General features: G+C 37.5%; 1 protein-coding gene across 1 annotated transcript; it reads left to right on the top strand.

The window, feature by feature from the left end:
* The first annotated feature begins 2,701 nt into the window (after positions 1–2,701).
* Positions 2,702–3,882, top strand: nkx3-1 (NK3 homeobox 1). The gene is made up of 2 exons (XM_038285764.1): positions 2,702–2,976; positions 3,247–3,882. Exons 1-2 carry the CDS (start codon positions 2,784–2,786, stop codon positions 3,642–3,644), a joined length of 591 nt encoding a protein of 196 aa, XP_038141692.1. The 5' UTR covers positions 2,702–2,783; the 3' UTR covers positions 3,645–3,882.
* The last annotated feature ends 10,660 nt before the right edge of the window (positions 3,883–14,542 follow it).

The raw sequence follows: 14,542 nt of genomic DNA, 5'->3' as shown, positions 1-14,542 counted from the left end.
TGTCTCCCTGAGGCCAGTGGGTTACTGCGCTGAGCTGATGTGAGGATTAAGGCATAAATCCATTTAACTGCTGTGGCACCAAATACTTAAAGATATTTGTGTCTGGAGTGAAAGGTTTTATCTTTCCTGCTTTCACCACTAAAGAGCTGCAGCTCTCATTTTTTACCCAGTATATAAGCATATAGTACTTTGCAAAAAATATTCATTGCACTCTCCAACATAAAGACAAACTTTTACATATTTTACTCAGATTGTATCTAAAAGACCAATAGAAATAGCAAAATATAGAAAAAATACAAAACAGCACATATGTTGTTTCCCTTCATTTCCACTTGGTATATCTAATTGTCATGTCACAAGCAATGCATGGCCCAGTAAAGAGGAAGAAGGAGAGACTTATTCAATGCAAAGTTGTTTACAGGGCTCATTACACTAACTCACGACTAGCAAAAATTTATTCTTCTGTAAATGAAGCCTGTGGCAGATGTAAACTCTCGCCTGCCAATCATTCACACATGTTTTGGTCATGTCCCGAGTTGATACCATTCTGGAGAGGGATTTTTGATTCACTGTCTGAAGCATATGGTTCTCTGGTTATCCCCAATCCACTGTCTGCAATCTTTGGTATCCCCCCTACCTCTAACCTGCCTAAAGGAATGAACCGGGCTATAGCATTTACCACGCTTTTAGCTCGTAGGCTGATCCTACTTAACTGGAAGGACCCACAACCCCCTTCACATACCCGCTGGATTCGAGAGGTGCTTTACAATCTCAAAATAGAGAAACTGAGGTTTTCTCTCAGAGGCTTCACCAAGCCATTTCAAGCTACATGGGACCCTTTTTGTAGATATTTTGACTCCTTGAATCTTCTTGACCCTGACGACAATTGAATATCTTACATGCTCTCTAATTACCTATTTATATATACATTCATGTCTCCTCCCCCCCTTTCTTTTTTTTATTTTATTTATTTTATTTTTTTTTTTAAACCTGTTTTTCTCTTTATAATTCTTATTATTTATACTTTTATTTATTTATTTATTATTATTTATTTATTATTTTTTTTTACTTTTTATTTTTTAATTTATTTGTTTATTGATTTATTTTCTGGCCTGTGGGTGGGGTGGGTGGTCAGGGGGTTTGGGGGTTGACAGACCGTGACATTGAGTTTGTATTGATGCTTTACCTGTTCCAACAATGTCTGTCCTAAGTTTAAAATGTTCAATAAATAAAGTTTGAAAAAAAAAAAAAAAGAGGAAGAAGGAGGTTATCTGAACAGACAAGACCAAGAATATCTTTTTTTACAATGCTACATATTATATTTGGTGGAAAATTGATTCTAAACCTTGCATTTTTCTATTAACTATGACACATGGTGATGGTATCATGATGATGAGGGAAGGCTTTTCTTTAGTAGGAACAGGAAAGCATGGCAGAGCAGAACAGAAGATGAACAGGGTTAGATACAGGGCAACTCCAGAACAAAACTTTTGCTAGAGGCTGTGGAATATTGAAGACCGAGGTTTAGCGTCTAAGTGTGCAAAACGCTAAACCTGATCAAGGCCTGAGATTTTTTTCATGCTCTCTACAAAAAATAGCAGTTCTTGCCCTCCTTTAAGAGGAAAGGTTGAAACAATTCCAATGTCTAGATGTGTGAGGCCAGTAGAGACAAAGTTCAAGAGACTATTAACACAGTTGAAACATATCCACACTCCTCACTTTTTAGATTTTTAGTTGTAAAATATTTTGATAGCAACGGAATCCTTGGTTTTTCACATCAAAACCCAAATGAAGTACATTGAATTTGGTCAGTGTTGAAAGAGAGGTTAGCTAAAATATAGAGGCTTTGAATGTCCATCAGTTCATCTAATTTCTGTATTAGAATATTATTTTTGGACAAGATTTTTAATCCGTCAATACATTCATACAGACTTAGAATCTTGGTTTAACTGCAAATTGATACAATTTACATAATTTTTTTTTAAAACACATTACTTTTCTATATTTAGTAATAATGCTTCAGAAATGTGGAAATTACAAGCAGCAAGGAAACATAATCTATTCTGAAATTCTTTTTACAGCTTGTTTGAAACAAAAACAACAATTTTTTTTACTAATCACTTGAGTTTTCTTTAGTTTTAAGAACTTTGAATGTTGTATTTAAGGGTTAGAAAGAAAGATATCTGTCAAAAACTCTAAATTCTACCACTGCCATAGTATTATTTTAAGGGTGCATTTGTGCATATATGATTTTTTTATCTTAAAAGTTTCTTCACAGAAATATTTAATTATTGGATGTTGACTATATAGATTCAAAATGACTAATGCAAGAATAAATAATTTTCAGTATTCTTTTACACATTTTTAGGTTAGTTAGGCTATAAATGAGATTTTAACTGTGTGTGTTCAGAAGCTTTCTGAGATTTCCTGTCATATCTTGTTTTATTGCAATGAAATCATGAACAGTGAAAATACTTTTAAAAAGTCTCAGTGTTTTGCTGCCTAACATTAGAAAATAATATGCAAGTAAAATAAACAAGTTGAGCAGAGTTTTTGATGAGGAGTGATAATTATTTGATCTATGAAGTTCCAGTGAAGTTAGTCTAAAGAAGCATACAAAATGAAAGTTGGGTGGCCCCGCCCCCTTCACATCAGCCTGGCTGAACCCGCCCCAATCCTTCATATAAATTCAAACCTTCAGAGTGTGTTAGGACGCACTCACTGCTTCAACCACACCTCAGCCTTCCGGTGCTGATAGATTTTCCGATCTCTGGGATTACTGGATGGAAATGTCTAGTGCAGTTAAACCTGTCACCTCTTTCCTCATTGAGGACATCCTGTCCAATAAGGACTGTAAGAAAGCGGATGGCAGCTGCAGCTTGCAGAAGAAGGAGAAATGCTCCGAGTGCAGAGGGGAATCTGAAAAGTCGCCAGCTCACTTCTATCTTCAGGAACCCTTGTTTGGAATGCAGACAGGTGAGTGCTTTAAAGAACAGGAAAGTTAAAGATAGGGAATCTATTAACTGTTTTGCTTTATACAGGAAAAACACATTTTGGACATTTGAGGAATGGCAGAAATAAACTATGAATAAGAGCAGCAATATTTTGTAGTAAGAAATTCAAGTTCTTCAACGTGTGCATGTGTGCTGTAGTATACAGTGGTCTTGAACCCAAAAAACCTTTCATATGTAAATTAGAACAGCACGCCAGTTAAATGACATGCATTGTCTGCTCTGTCCTTTACAGAATCTCCGGATACATCCCGTCCCAGCTCCTCAGAGTCAAACTTCTCCTCCACTGGAAAACAGAAGCGATCCAGAGCGGCATTCACGCACCTCCAAGTGCTGGAACTAGAGAAAAGATTCAGCCACCAGAAATACCTGTCCGCTCCGGAGAGGGCCCACCTGGCCAGCACCTTGAGACTGACTGAGACCCAGGTGAAGATCTGGTTCCAAAACAGGCGGTATAAAACAAAGCGAAAGCAGCAGACTGCAGAGATCTGTAAAAATGCATACAAAGCAGAGGGACTGGGTTTAAGAGAGGAGCTGGTCCGAGCATCACTAATAAGCTCCTTCTGTAAAGCCTACCAGTACAGACCCTACCTGTGGGACTACAGTGGAGCCTGGGGACCAATGTTATGGTAAAAAAAAAAAAACAGTCATGCCAGATAATGGTTCGCTGATGCAAAGGAACCCCGGACTACAAGTTTGTTCTTGTTAAACAGGCACATTTTGAATCGAGTGGATGCTTCTCTCTTCATATAATAATGTTGACAAAGAATCAAACTCTGCACTGTATGGACATGCATCTAGATTGTACTGTGACCTGAATGAATCCTTTTGTCATTGCTGATTATTTCATTAATAAATTATTTTTGATGAAGCCTGTATTTCTTCCTAGCTAGAAATATTTCACAACAAATATTGAACTACTGTTTAATTCATAAACATTCTTGATAACATTGTGTTTCATTTTGCTTCCAAAACAGGTGCAATACTCAATTAAAAATTAGGATGCAACTAAGAAACCGCTAGAAATACTGAATCTGACTCAGTGTAACCTATTTAAGTCAGTAAATCTATAAGGCAAATCATGAGGCGTTTAACTGAAAACATTTGAACTAGATGCATAAAGTTAAACTCAGTGACTTAACTGATAGAGTGCAAGTTTTTATCTGGTATGGCAGAAGAATGAGAGCTGATTCCTTAAAGGAGCCAATTATCAGATTACCTAAAGATAGACAGCGCTTCAGTTTCCTGTAGGCGACACATGACACATGACAAACCATGGCAATAAAGAGAAAACTCACAAATGCTGGAAAGTTTCACAAAATACATTTTTGGATACAGTACATGCGTTGATCTGAAGTTTAGAGATTACATTTGTAATTTAGGGTTGAGTTCAGTTCCAACTGGTTACCACACCCTGTTCTAACATCCCAATGATAATGCAAGACTTTGCCAGTAGAGCATGAAGCACGTTACTGTAGGCGTCGTGTCTTTCAATAGTGCAGTGGAAGGCAGCATAGAGGACAGATACGAGACAAACAAACCCAGGATTTTTTTGACATCTGCTGTTGCACCTTTAGAGAGTGAAAAAAAGAGATATGGTTAGGAAAACTTTTTGCATGTTTGTTGAGATAAAATGTTTCGGGAAATTAAAGAATTTTGTCAAACACAACAAATGTAAAGATAACATGCAGTTTTTTAACTAAAATTTATGTCATTGGGGTAGTAAAAAAATCAAAACTCACATGCCCCTGTATGACAGTGATTGCCATCCATCCATCCATTAGTCCTTGTCAGGGTTGAGGTGGGCGAGAGGCAGGGTGCACCCAGGTCGTCTGTCACAGGGCAACACACACACACACACACACACACACACACACACACACAAGAACAATTTAGAGAAGCCAATTAACCTAGGAGTCATGTTTTTGCAAACTCCATGCAGAAAGACCCTGGGAATCGAACCCAGACCTTCTTTCTGCAAGACAACAGTGCAATCCCCTGCTCCAATGTGCAGCCCCATGATAGTGTTTGCCTCTGAAAACTATTAACTGATTGTGAAACCCCTTGGGGTTCCACAATGAGTCTCAGCAGCAACTAAATGTGTCTTTTCCAGTACTGTGGAGGATTTATGACCTATTCATCTTTACAGAATTGTTTTAAATGAACCATTGTGTAGGGTTTTCAAGCATAAATAGCTTATTTTAGGTCACGCCACAGTATCCTAATAGGATTCCATATGGGACTTTGACTAGGCCACTTCAAAGCCTTCATTTTGTTTTTCTGTTGCCATTGAGAGGTGGATTGCTGGTGTGTTTTGGATCATTATCCTATGTTAAACCTAAGTTATATATCAGTTTGAGGTCAAAAAAGGGATGGTCAGACATTCTCCTTCAGGATTCTTTGGTAGAATTCATGGTTCCAATCATCACAGCATGTCTTCCAGTTGCTGAAGCAGCGAAACAACCTCAGACCATCACACCACCACTCCGCCATATTCAGTGGTGTCAAAAGTAAACACATTTGTTACTTAAGTAGAAGTATAGATACTGCGGTTTCAAAACACTCTGGTAAAAGTTGAAGTATCAACTTGACCACTTTACTCAAGTAAAAGTGAAAAAGTATGTGCTCCAAAAACTACTTAAAGGATAAAAGTATAAAGTAACCTTTAAAAGCTCAATTTCTGGACTATTTTGAAAAATTCTTTTAGATAGGGCCAAGGATGAGGGAGGTCTTGTTGGCCTCCGCTTGCAGTTTGAAGAACACCTGCTTGCTTCTGATGATTTCCTTTGGCATCAGCACAAATTTGATGAATAGCTAACCAATACGTGTTTGTGTTATATGACTCATCAATTACACTAGTTTTCACTAGATGTGGATGGCGCCAATGATCTGTATTGGATGGCGCACATGACGTGAAAAAACATATATAAACATTAAACTGAAGCCAAGAGTAACGAGTAGCATTTGTTTTAAAAATGTAAGGAATAGAAAGTACAGTTAATTGTGTGAAAATGTAACGAGTAGAAGTCAGAAATAATAAGAAAAATAAGTAATGGGGTAAAGTATAGATACCAAAAAAGTGTACTTAAGTACAATGACAAAGTATTTGTACTTTGTTACTTAACACATCTGGCCATATTTCACTGTGCTATGATGTTGTCTTTTTTAAATGCAGTGGTACCTTTACACCTGTTACAATGAGACACAAACTTTGGCTTTTATTGCTTTAGTACACCGATTTTTTTCCAAAAAATCTGTTAAGTTATCAAGCTCTAGAAAAAACTGAGACAAGCCTTTATGTTGCTTTGTTCAGTGGTGGTTTTCAGCTTTGAAATCTGCCATGCAGCAACATTTGTCCATTCTTTTTTAATTGGTGGAGAAAAACTATCTTCATAGGTGTATGAGGCCTGGAGTACTTTACATACCGTTGAAGGGTCTTTTGTGACCTCTTCGATGAGTCCTCACTACAATCTTGGGCTGATGTTGGTCAGCCAGCCATGCCTGAGAAGATTAATCAGTTTTACATGTTTTCATCGTTTGTGAATAATGGCTCTGGCTCAGCTGTGGGTCCCTGGATTCCCAGAGCTTTAGAAATATATTTGTAACCCTTTCCAGACTGATAGATCTTTTATTATTGGTTTCAACATGATCCCTTGCTTTTACCTCACTTTATCATGCAGGCTTTTCACACAGAGCTTTGTATCAAATCTTAATTTAATAACTGCTTTCTGTGATTATCTTTATTTTATTTGTTTGATTATGTGTTTGGTTAAACATTTAAGTATGACAAAGCCTAAAAAGTAAGAAATCAGAGATTAAATTATAATTAAATACTATTTCTCACCGCAGCATAAATTCCTTTGCTTGTTTGTGGTGTTTCTGCTGCACGTTACTGTGTGGCTGTTATTAAACTGTCCAGTAAGGGATTAATGTTTTTTCTTATGTCCATTAAATTTTCCCATATTTTGATGCATTAGAAACCCAAACCTGATTGTCATTGTTGGGATTTGGGGATATGTTTTGAATCCAGTAGATCAACATGTAAAGGAAAGAACAATATGATGCCACCATGTGTCTTAAAGGGTTGATATGTCATATTAATAGATTTCATTAAATTGTCTTTAAAAGTTTAACCACTAGAACTTTTTGCCCTGCTCTGATGCAGTTTCAAACTACAAACTGAGGTTTGTAATCTGCAAAAAAAGGAAAAAAAAAACATGAAAAGGTTAGAGCACTTTTACAAGAAACAATGTATGTGCTATGGCGGTGCCTTTCTCAGTATATAGAGCAAGATGTATATAGGATTTAACCTTTCACCGCTTAGCAAATATGCATGTACGCACCTGATGGGTATCTCTAAATTCTTTAAGATCACACTAGCAACATGTTTGACTTCTTAAAATAAAAACTTACGTAATATTTTTGCTGTCATTTTCTAAGCTATGAAGATCTACTTTAAAGTTCTGTAATTAAACCAATTCAATAAAACAATTGATAATTAGCAGTTTGGCCTTTGGAGGTCAGTGCAGTGTTATTTATGCTGGTATGCTCAGGTGATTTCACATAGTGGTTTAATCTGGTGATAAAATGGCATGCAGGATTTTGAGGCTTTACATATTTGGGAAAGGCGTGTTTAAAGTAGCATAACCAAAATGCAAGAAAAGTAATGATGGAATTTGATAAAAGCTTTCAACCTGAAGTTAAGTTTTTACCTTCACTAAAATCTTCTTGCAAAAAAATGATGAGATCAAGAATTCTTTTTCGATTTTCTTTTATAAGAGTAGAGCAATTATCATTCCTCAAGAATAGCAATTCAAGGTAAATTTAACAGGAAAACTAAAACTGTATTGGTTTCTCTTTTCAATAGTAACCCCTGCTGAGCTATTCCCTAAGCCCTCAGAGTAAACAGGTAATTAGACATGAAGAGGGCAGATTGCATCTGTTTTGACGGCCCTGAAAATCCGACTGTATCTCTGTGTCTCTCGGGCTGTATAGGAGCAGGCTGATCAGATAAAGGAGCACATGATAGGTTGAAGTTGGAGGTGAGCAGCTTGACTATTATTGTACACGCCATTGTAATGCCTGCCGTTTTGTAATACCTGCACTTCCGCGGGCTCAAAGGGACACGGTACACTGAATCTCAAACAGCAGACTTACAAAAACATCAGGTTGTCTTTTTCATTTACATTCAATCTTCTGGTTTGGGGAGTGACTCTGGTATAGTCAGTGGGCTGCCTGGATTTACAGGATTTGTTGAGAAACAGAATAAGGTTAAGTGAGTAAAAGTTGGTTATTAATAATAATGGAGGACTTACACAGGTACATTTTATAAGGTGCTTTACAAAGACAAAACATCAAAATAAAATATGATTAGAAAGATGAAAAAATTAAGAACAAGAACATTTTATTAATCCATAAAAAAAACTTTAATAATGAGACTCTTAACAAAGGAAAGTTTAACTGAGGTGCAGCAGTCTGGAAAAGGGCAACAATCTGTATATTTTTAGACAGGGTTTTTAGGAATACATGCAGACTTTGGCTGGAGAACTGAAAGGCTCAAGTTACAGTATGTAAAAATTTAGTAAAACAGTAAAAGACCACATCGCACAGAATCCTAAAAGAGAAAGTCAGGATTTAACCATTAATTCTAAACTAAACTCCCTACAGAGTTTAGCACCAGCTGAAATCTAAGAAGTGTTTTTCTGTTGATTTATATAAAAAAGCAGATTACAGTAGCCTAGATAGGCCATCATACCTAACCATCTGAAGTTAATGTTATCTTTTTAATGTTGTTAAAGGTTTCTCAAATGAGGAAGTTTTGGAGGATTTAATTTAAGTGACATTCAACTGTCTTTTTTCGGTAAAAATCACTAAATTCCTTAAGCTTGGCTTTATGGCAGAATTCAAAGAATCCGCGCTGCTTCAGATCGAGGAACGATGCTCTCTTGGACAATTATTGGTCCTTTTTTCATTGTTCAGCATAAATCAGAGAAAGTTTTTCTTTTGTTTGCTGAAGTAATTCAGGCATTTGGAAAAATTCTGACTGTCATGAATAAAATTGATAAGATGCTTTATGAACCATATAATAGATTAATCCAAGGCATTTTACATAAAACAAGAAAATATGTCCCTTACACAGCGCTTGGGGTACTCCACATATTAGATCAGCAAAATATGACCCGATGTGGTTTATTAAACTGAAGCTGCAGTTTGAACCACTTTAAAACAGCTGCAACATTTCCCACAAATTAGGAGATGTGTCCATTATTTAGTAATTCGCAGTTTCAAAGGATAAAAGATTTTTTTAAGATGATCAAGTCCACAATGTCTGCCTCCCTGATGATGTCACTGCATGGTTTAAGCAATGCATTTTTTACGCATTAAAAAAAAAAACAGATTGGTATTTATCAAAGACACTATGTCTGGTTTTGTTATTCCAGAAACAAAATCAGGGGCAGTTGATAGCAAAAAAAAAAAAAAAAAAAAAGATTCCAGTTTTTCATGATTTTAGAATTGTGTGGTGTAAAGGAATGGTGTTCCGTACCTTTTAAATAGACCTGAATACAAATAACCTTGACAATCAAAAGGTTTTTTTTTTAGTTTGTTTCCTGAGCTATTTTTGGAGTCTAATTTGCTGTGAACACGGCAGTTGTATAGTCATTGGATTTCATTTCAGGGTGGTCAATGATGCTTTAAAAAACAAGCAGATCTTTCCTGTAGATGAGCAGAAAAGTAACCCTGACCACAAAGACAGTCTTTGTCTGTGCTCCAATATGCCGTGACTGTCTGACAAATTTGTTGGAGTTGATAAGGAGGTTTAACGCGGCCTCCATCTTCCCATGGGAGCTCTCAACAAAACTTCCTCGGATATTGTTACTGGATCCCTCATGTTGCTCACCCAGCAGAGCAGCTGCCTTTCTTCTCCCATCTGCAGATATAGCAAGGAGCATCTAACTCACCTGATGGATGATGTTGATTGGGCTGCTGCAGGCATTGAGAGAAACATGCACTAAGACATGCAGACCATGAGAGAAAAGTAATTTCCCTGTGTTATCTTTCAGATAAGGTTATAAAGTGGTAAGACAGTTTACTGCAGATGAGAAAGATTAGACAAAAGCATTACAAGACGGAGGACGTGAACAAGAGGGGCGTTCATTGTGCATTTCAGATAAACAACCGACTCCTGGAAGAGGGCGAAAGCTAAACACTACAGGTTTATAGAATCAGTGTACGTGTCCGTAGACATGTTGCTGAGGAATAAAGTTCCACACTGTCTCCAGCTCTCCAGAAAAGACACAAAAGAATCAGCTTTCTGCATTTCTCTTACAACATAGCACTTTAATAGGATTTTAGAATTGTTAATATTAGAATGAGCAGTCTTTAAAATAACTCATTAAAAATAAATCATTCTATATAATGCAGCTACAAAGAACTGCATGCCAACTTTAGGTAAAAGGGCTCTTTGATCTAATCTGAGATTCATATGTCTTTTTTATGTATATTGTCAAGCAAACATTTATATAGTTTGTGAGGGAAATTTGGTCAGGGCTACGAACAGTAAGACTGAAATGAATGTATTTCTGGTTATTTGATAAAAGTCTTCTTTTTTTCTCCAAACATCAAAGCTATGAGAAGTGTCTCAAAATAAAGCTTCTTTCCTCTAAAGAAAACAAAATAAAAAAGGGATCCCATAAGGTTTGAAATGAGTGTAGCACCAAATGCTAAACATTACAATTTGATTTTCCATTTGAGGTTAACAAAAGCAGCCAGGAGCATTGCAATTGCTGCGATGGGTAGGGATGTCATGTGAGAGTCAAAATGGAGGCCCTTTAAAAGGGCTTTATCTTGGGAAAGTAAATTAATAACATTTTCTGTTTAAATCCACCATATATACAACAAAGATTTCTATGTGGATCAGTCCAGTAAGGAGGAGCAAGTCAGGAGGAACACTAATGTTGTTTTAAAAACACTCTGTTAAGAATCCTCTGACTATAATTAACTATACTACATGAGAAAAAAAATAAATAAAATCCAAGTCCATCTAAAACCCTGCCAGGTTGGAAGCTGCAGCTTCTACTGTGGTTGTGATCAGCCTGTTGCTGAAACAGGCCTGTATCCGTCTCAGAGTAACCTACTTCCCTTTACCTACAACTTTTGAATGGAAGCAGCTAAAAGAGTTAATTTGCTGTAAGACTCAGTGTTTGAATTTGAGGGTTTCATTGCATTGCTGTAATGTACAATTCAACAAAAAAAAAAGGATATTGGGAGAAGGCTACATTGTCCTTTTTACCTATTTTAGCAAATTAAAATCATATATATACTTTGATTTCACTTGGTGAAATATTTCAAGATTTTATTATAGCTTTGATGATGAAGGCTTTCATGTAATTAAAGACAAATGTTCACAGAGTCTCAAAATATTTAATATCAAAAAACTTCAAACCCTAATCAGCTAACCTACATCTATAGAGGTTTCCTGAGGTGCTAAATGGTCATTATGTCTGTCGAGTGACAGAGACGTAGGTAAGACTATGACTGGACAAATATTCAGAAGCAATTGGTAGTGTTGTTGTTGGTCAACAAAAGTCTACAATCAATGCCGCCATTTAGCAGGACACTTTAGAAAACTTTATGGTTGCTAATAATTTTTCTAGATGCAGATTTCACTTTCCAGCATAACATGACCCCTCCTCCATTGCCAAAGGTGGTTAATCAACGATAGAGTTACAGTTTTTGAATGATGACCAAACTGGCCTAACCTGAATTGTACAGAAAGCAGCCTGGCCTTCCATCAGACCGCAGCAGTGCCACAGGCTCATCGCCTCTATACCACGCCGCTTTGATGCAGTTATTTAGAAAAATGAAGGCCTTATTAAATGGTGAGTCATAGAAATGAACAAATTACCATTTCTGTATATTTTCCCCTTTTTCTAATTGATCTTATGTGATATTTAAATTTCCCCAGATACTAAATTTGGTATTAAAAATAGAAGAAATGAAGGCTATAAACATTTTACTGTATAGTCATGGAAAAAATATTAGACCAGTTTTGTCATCAAAAAAGAAAAGAAATATCAAATGCCTAAAAGCACTGGTTGTAGCTGTACAATGCCATAGGTCCTTAAGGGTTTTGGTTATTATAAAGGAAGCATTCAAAACTGCAACTAACAGCTCTTAAATTAAACTCTTCTGAGTTGTTTTATTATCCAGAAACAATTCTGACAGCCATGGACATTAAAATGAGCAAGAAAACAGAGACAACTTTGGCAGTGTAAAAATTTTCTCTATGACTCTAACGAATACATAAGCTTCATTTTATAAAAGAAGAAACAAAAACATTTTGAACGTTTTTACAACATATAAGGTTTTATATACATATACATGTAGATGTCAAAACATAATTCTGGGGGAAAATGTCAACATTTCACATTAATTTAAAACCTGTGTCTAATTACTATTATCACACCATGACTTTAAAAGTCCCTTCAAGCTTCTGATACACCTGTGGCTGGAAATGGAAGCTAAATACGTTTGGCTCAGACAAAACCAGAAAAAATAAACTGCTCAAGAATGTCTCTAGCTTAGCTAAACCAGAAAAACAGGCATAAAAATGTATGTTTCTTTTCTCACTTAGATACAAATGTAGTTTAATGACTTTAGGTTTAATATTTGATGGCTAATTTGACACAAACAAACCATTTGTTCTGGGACCTCCATTCTCATCGACCTTTTCAGAAAATAATTATGACTTATGTGACCTTAACGACTTACTCTATTCAGATCGTTGCTCAAAGTCCTGATTATAACCAGATTGTTTGACTCAGTGTGTTGTTCTCTTTGCTCTTGTTGATCTGAAAATCCCTGTGAAACTTTCCTGTTAAACTGTGTTTCTTTTCTAGACAGAACCACCTATAGAGCGGATTTACTATTACCTTTTCCAACTGCTGCTTCTATTTTCTTGAACCCAAAGTCGCCCTAAGCCGAAGTCCCCCATACTACTCCGGGTTTTGTTGGAGGTTTCCTGTTAAAAGGAGTTTTCCTCTCTAGCGTAGCAGCATGCATGCATGATATGAGAGATGGGATGGACCACTGCATGCTCATTTGAAGGAGTTAAATCTGCAAATCAATGACTCAATCGTAGATAGAACATTTTTAAACCGATCAGTCTGTAGGATTAAACTTCTTTTTTTTTTTTTTTTTGCATTTACAGCTGTTTTTGAAAAACAGACTGACAGGAAAGGGGGTATGAGAGAGTGGGAGAGACATGCAGCAAAGGACCAGAGGTCAGATTCAAACCCGGATCAGCCACATCGAGGACTAAGGCCTCCATACATACACTATATTGCCAAAAGTATTTGCTCACCTGCCTTGACTCACATATGAGCTTAAGTGACATCCCGTTCCTAATCCATAGGGTTCAATATGACGTCGGTCCACCCTTTGCAGCTAGAACAGCTTCAACTCTTCTGGGAAGGCTGTCCACAAGGTTTAGGAGTGTGTTTATGGGAATTTTTGACCATTCTTCCAGAAGCGCATTTGTGAGGTCGCACACTGATGTTGGACGAGAAGGCCTGGCTCTCAGTCTCCGCTCTAATTCATCCCAAAGGTGTTCTATCGGGTTGAGGTCAGGACTCTGTGCAGGCCAGTCAAGTTCATCCACACCAGACTCTGTCATCCATGTCTTTATGGACCTTGCTTTGTGCACTGGTGCACAGTCATGTTGGAAGAGGAAGGGGCCAGCTCCAAACTGTTCCCACAAAGTTGGGAGCATGGAATTGTCCAAAATGTCTTGGTATGCTGAAGCATTCAGAGTTCCTTTCCTTGGAACTAAGGGGCCAAGCCCAGCTCCTGAAAAACAACCCCACACCATAATCCCCCCTCCACCAAACTTTACACTTGGCACAATGCAGTCAGACAAGTACCGTTCTCCTGGCAACCGCCAAACCCAGACCCGTCCATCAGATTGCCAGATGGAGAAGCGCGATTCGTCACTCCAGAGAACGCGTCTCCACTGCTCTAGAGTCCAGTGGCGGCGTGCTTTACACCACCGCATCCGACGCTTTGCATTGCACTTGGTGATGTATGGCTTGGATGCAGCTGCTCGACCATGGAAACCCATTCCATGAAGCTCTCTGCGCACTGTTCTTGAGCTAATCTGAAGGCCACATGAAGTTTGGAGGTCTGTAGTGATTGACTCTGCAGAAAGTTGGCGACCTCTTCGCACTATGCGCTTCAGCATCCGCTGACCCCGCTCCGTCAGTTTACGTGGCCTACCACTTCGTGGCTGAGTTGCTGTCGTTCCCAAACACTTCCATTTTCTTATAATACAGCTGACAGTTGACTGTGGAATATTTAGGAGCGAGGAAATTTCACGACTGGATTTGTTGCACAGGTGGCATCCTATCACAGTTCCACGCTGGAATTCACTGAGCTCCTGAGAGCGACCCATTCTTTCACAAATGTTTGTAAAAACAGTCTGCATGCCTAGGTGCTTGAATTTATACACCTGTGGCCATGGAAGTGATTGGAAC

Source organism: Cyprinodon tularosa, unplaced genomic scaffold, assembly GCF_016077235.1.
Source record: "Cyprinodon tularosa strain WSP-4 unplaced genomic scaffold, ASM1607723v1 ctg214, whole genome shotgun sequence".
NCBI lineage: Eukaryota > Metazoa > Chordata > Actinopteri > Cyprinodontiformes > Cyprinodontidae > Cyprinodon > Cyprinodon tularosa.
The sequence above is the reverse complement of the archived record's forward strand: the minus strand, read 5'-3'. Positions and strand labels throughout refer to the sequence as shown.

Excerpts from the sequence above, each read along its gene's own strand:
- nkx3-1 (XM_038285764.1), top strand. The coding sequence starts at position 2,784 with ATGGAAATGTCTAGTGCAGTTAAACCTGTCACCTCTTTCCTCATTGAG. Across the intron at positions 2,977-3,246 it reads CTTGTTTGGAATGCAGACAG|AATCTCCGGATACATCCCGT; the intron begins GTGAGTGCTTTA and ends TGTCCTTTACAG.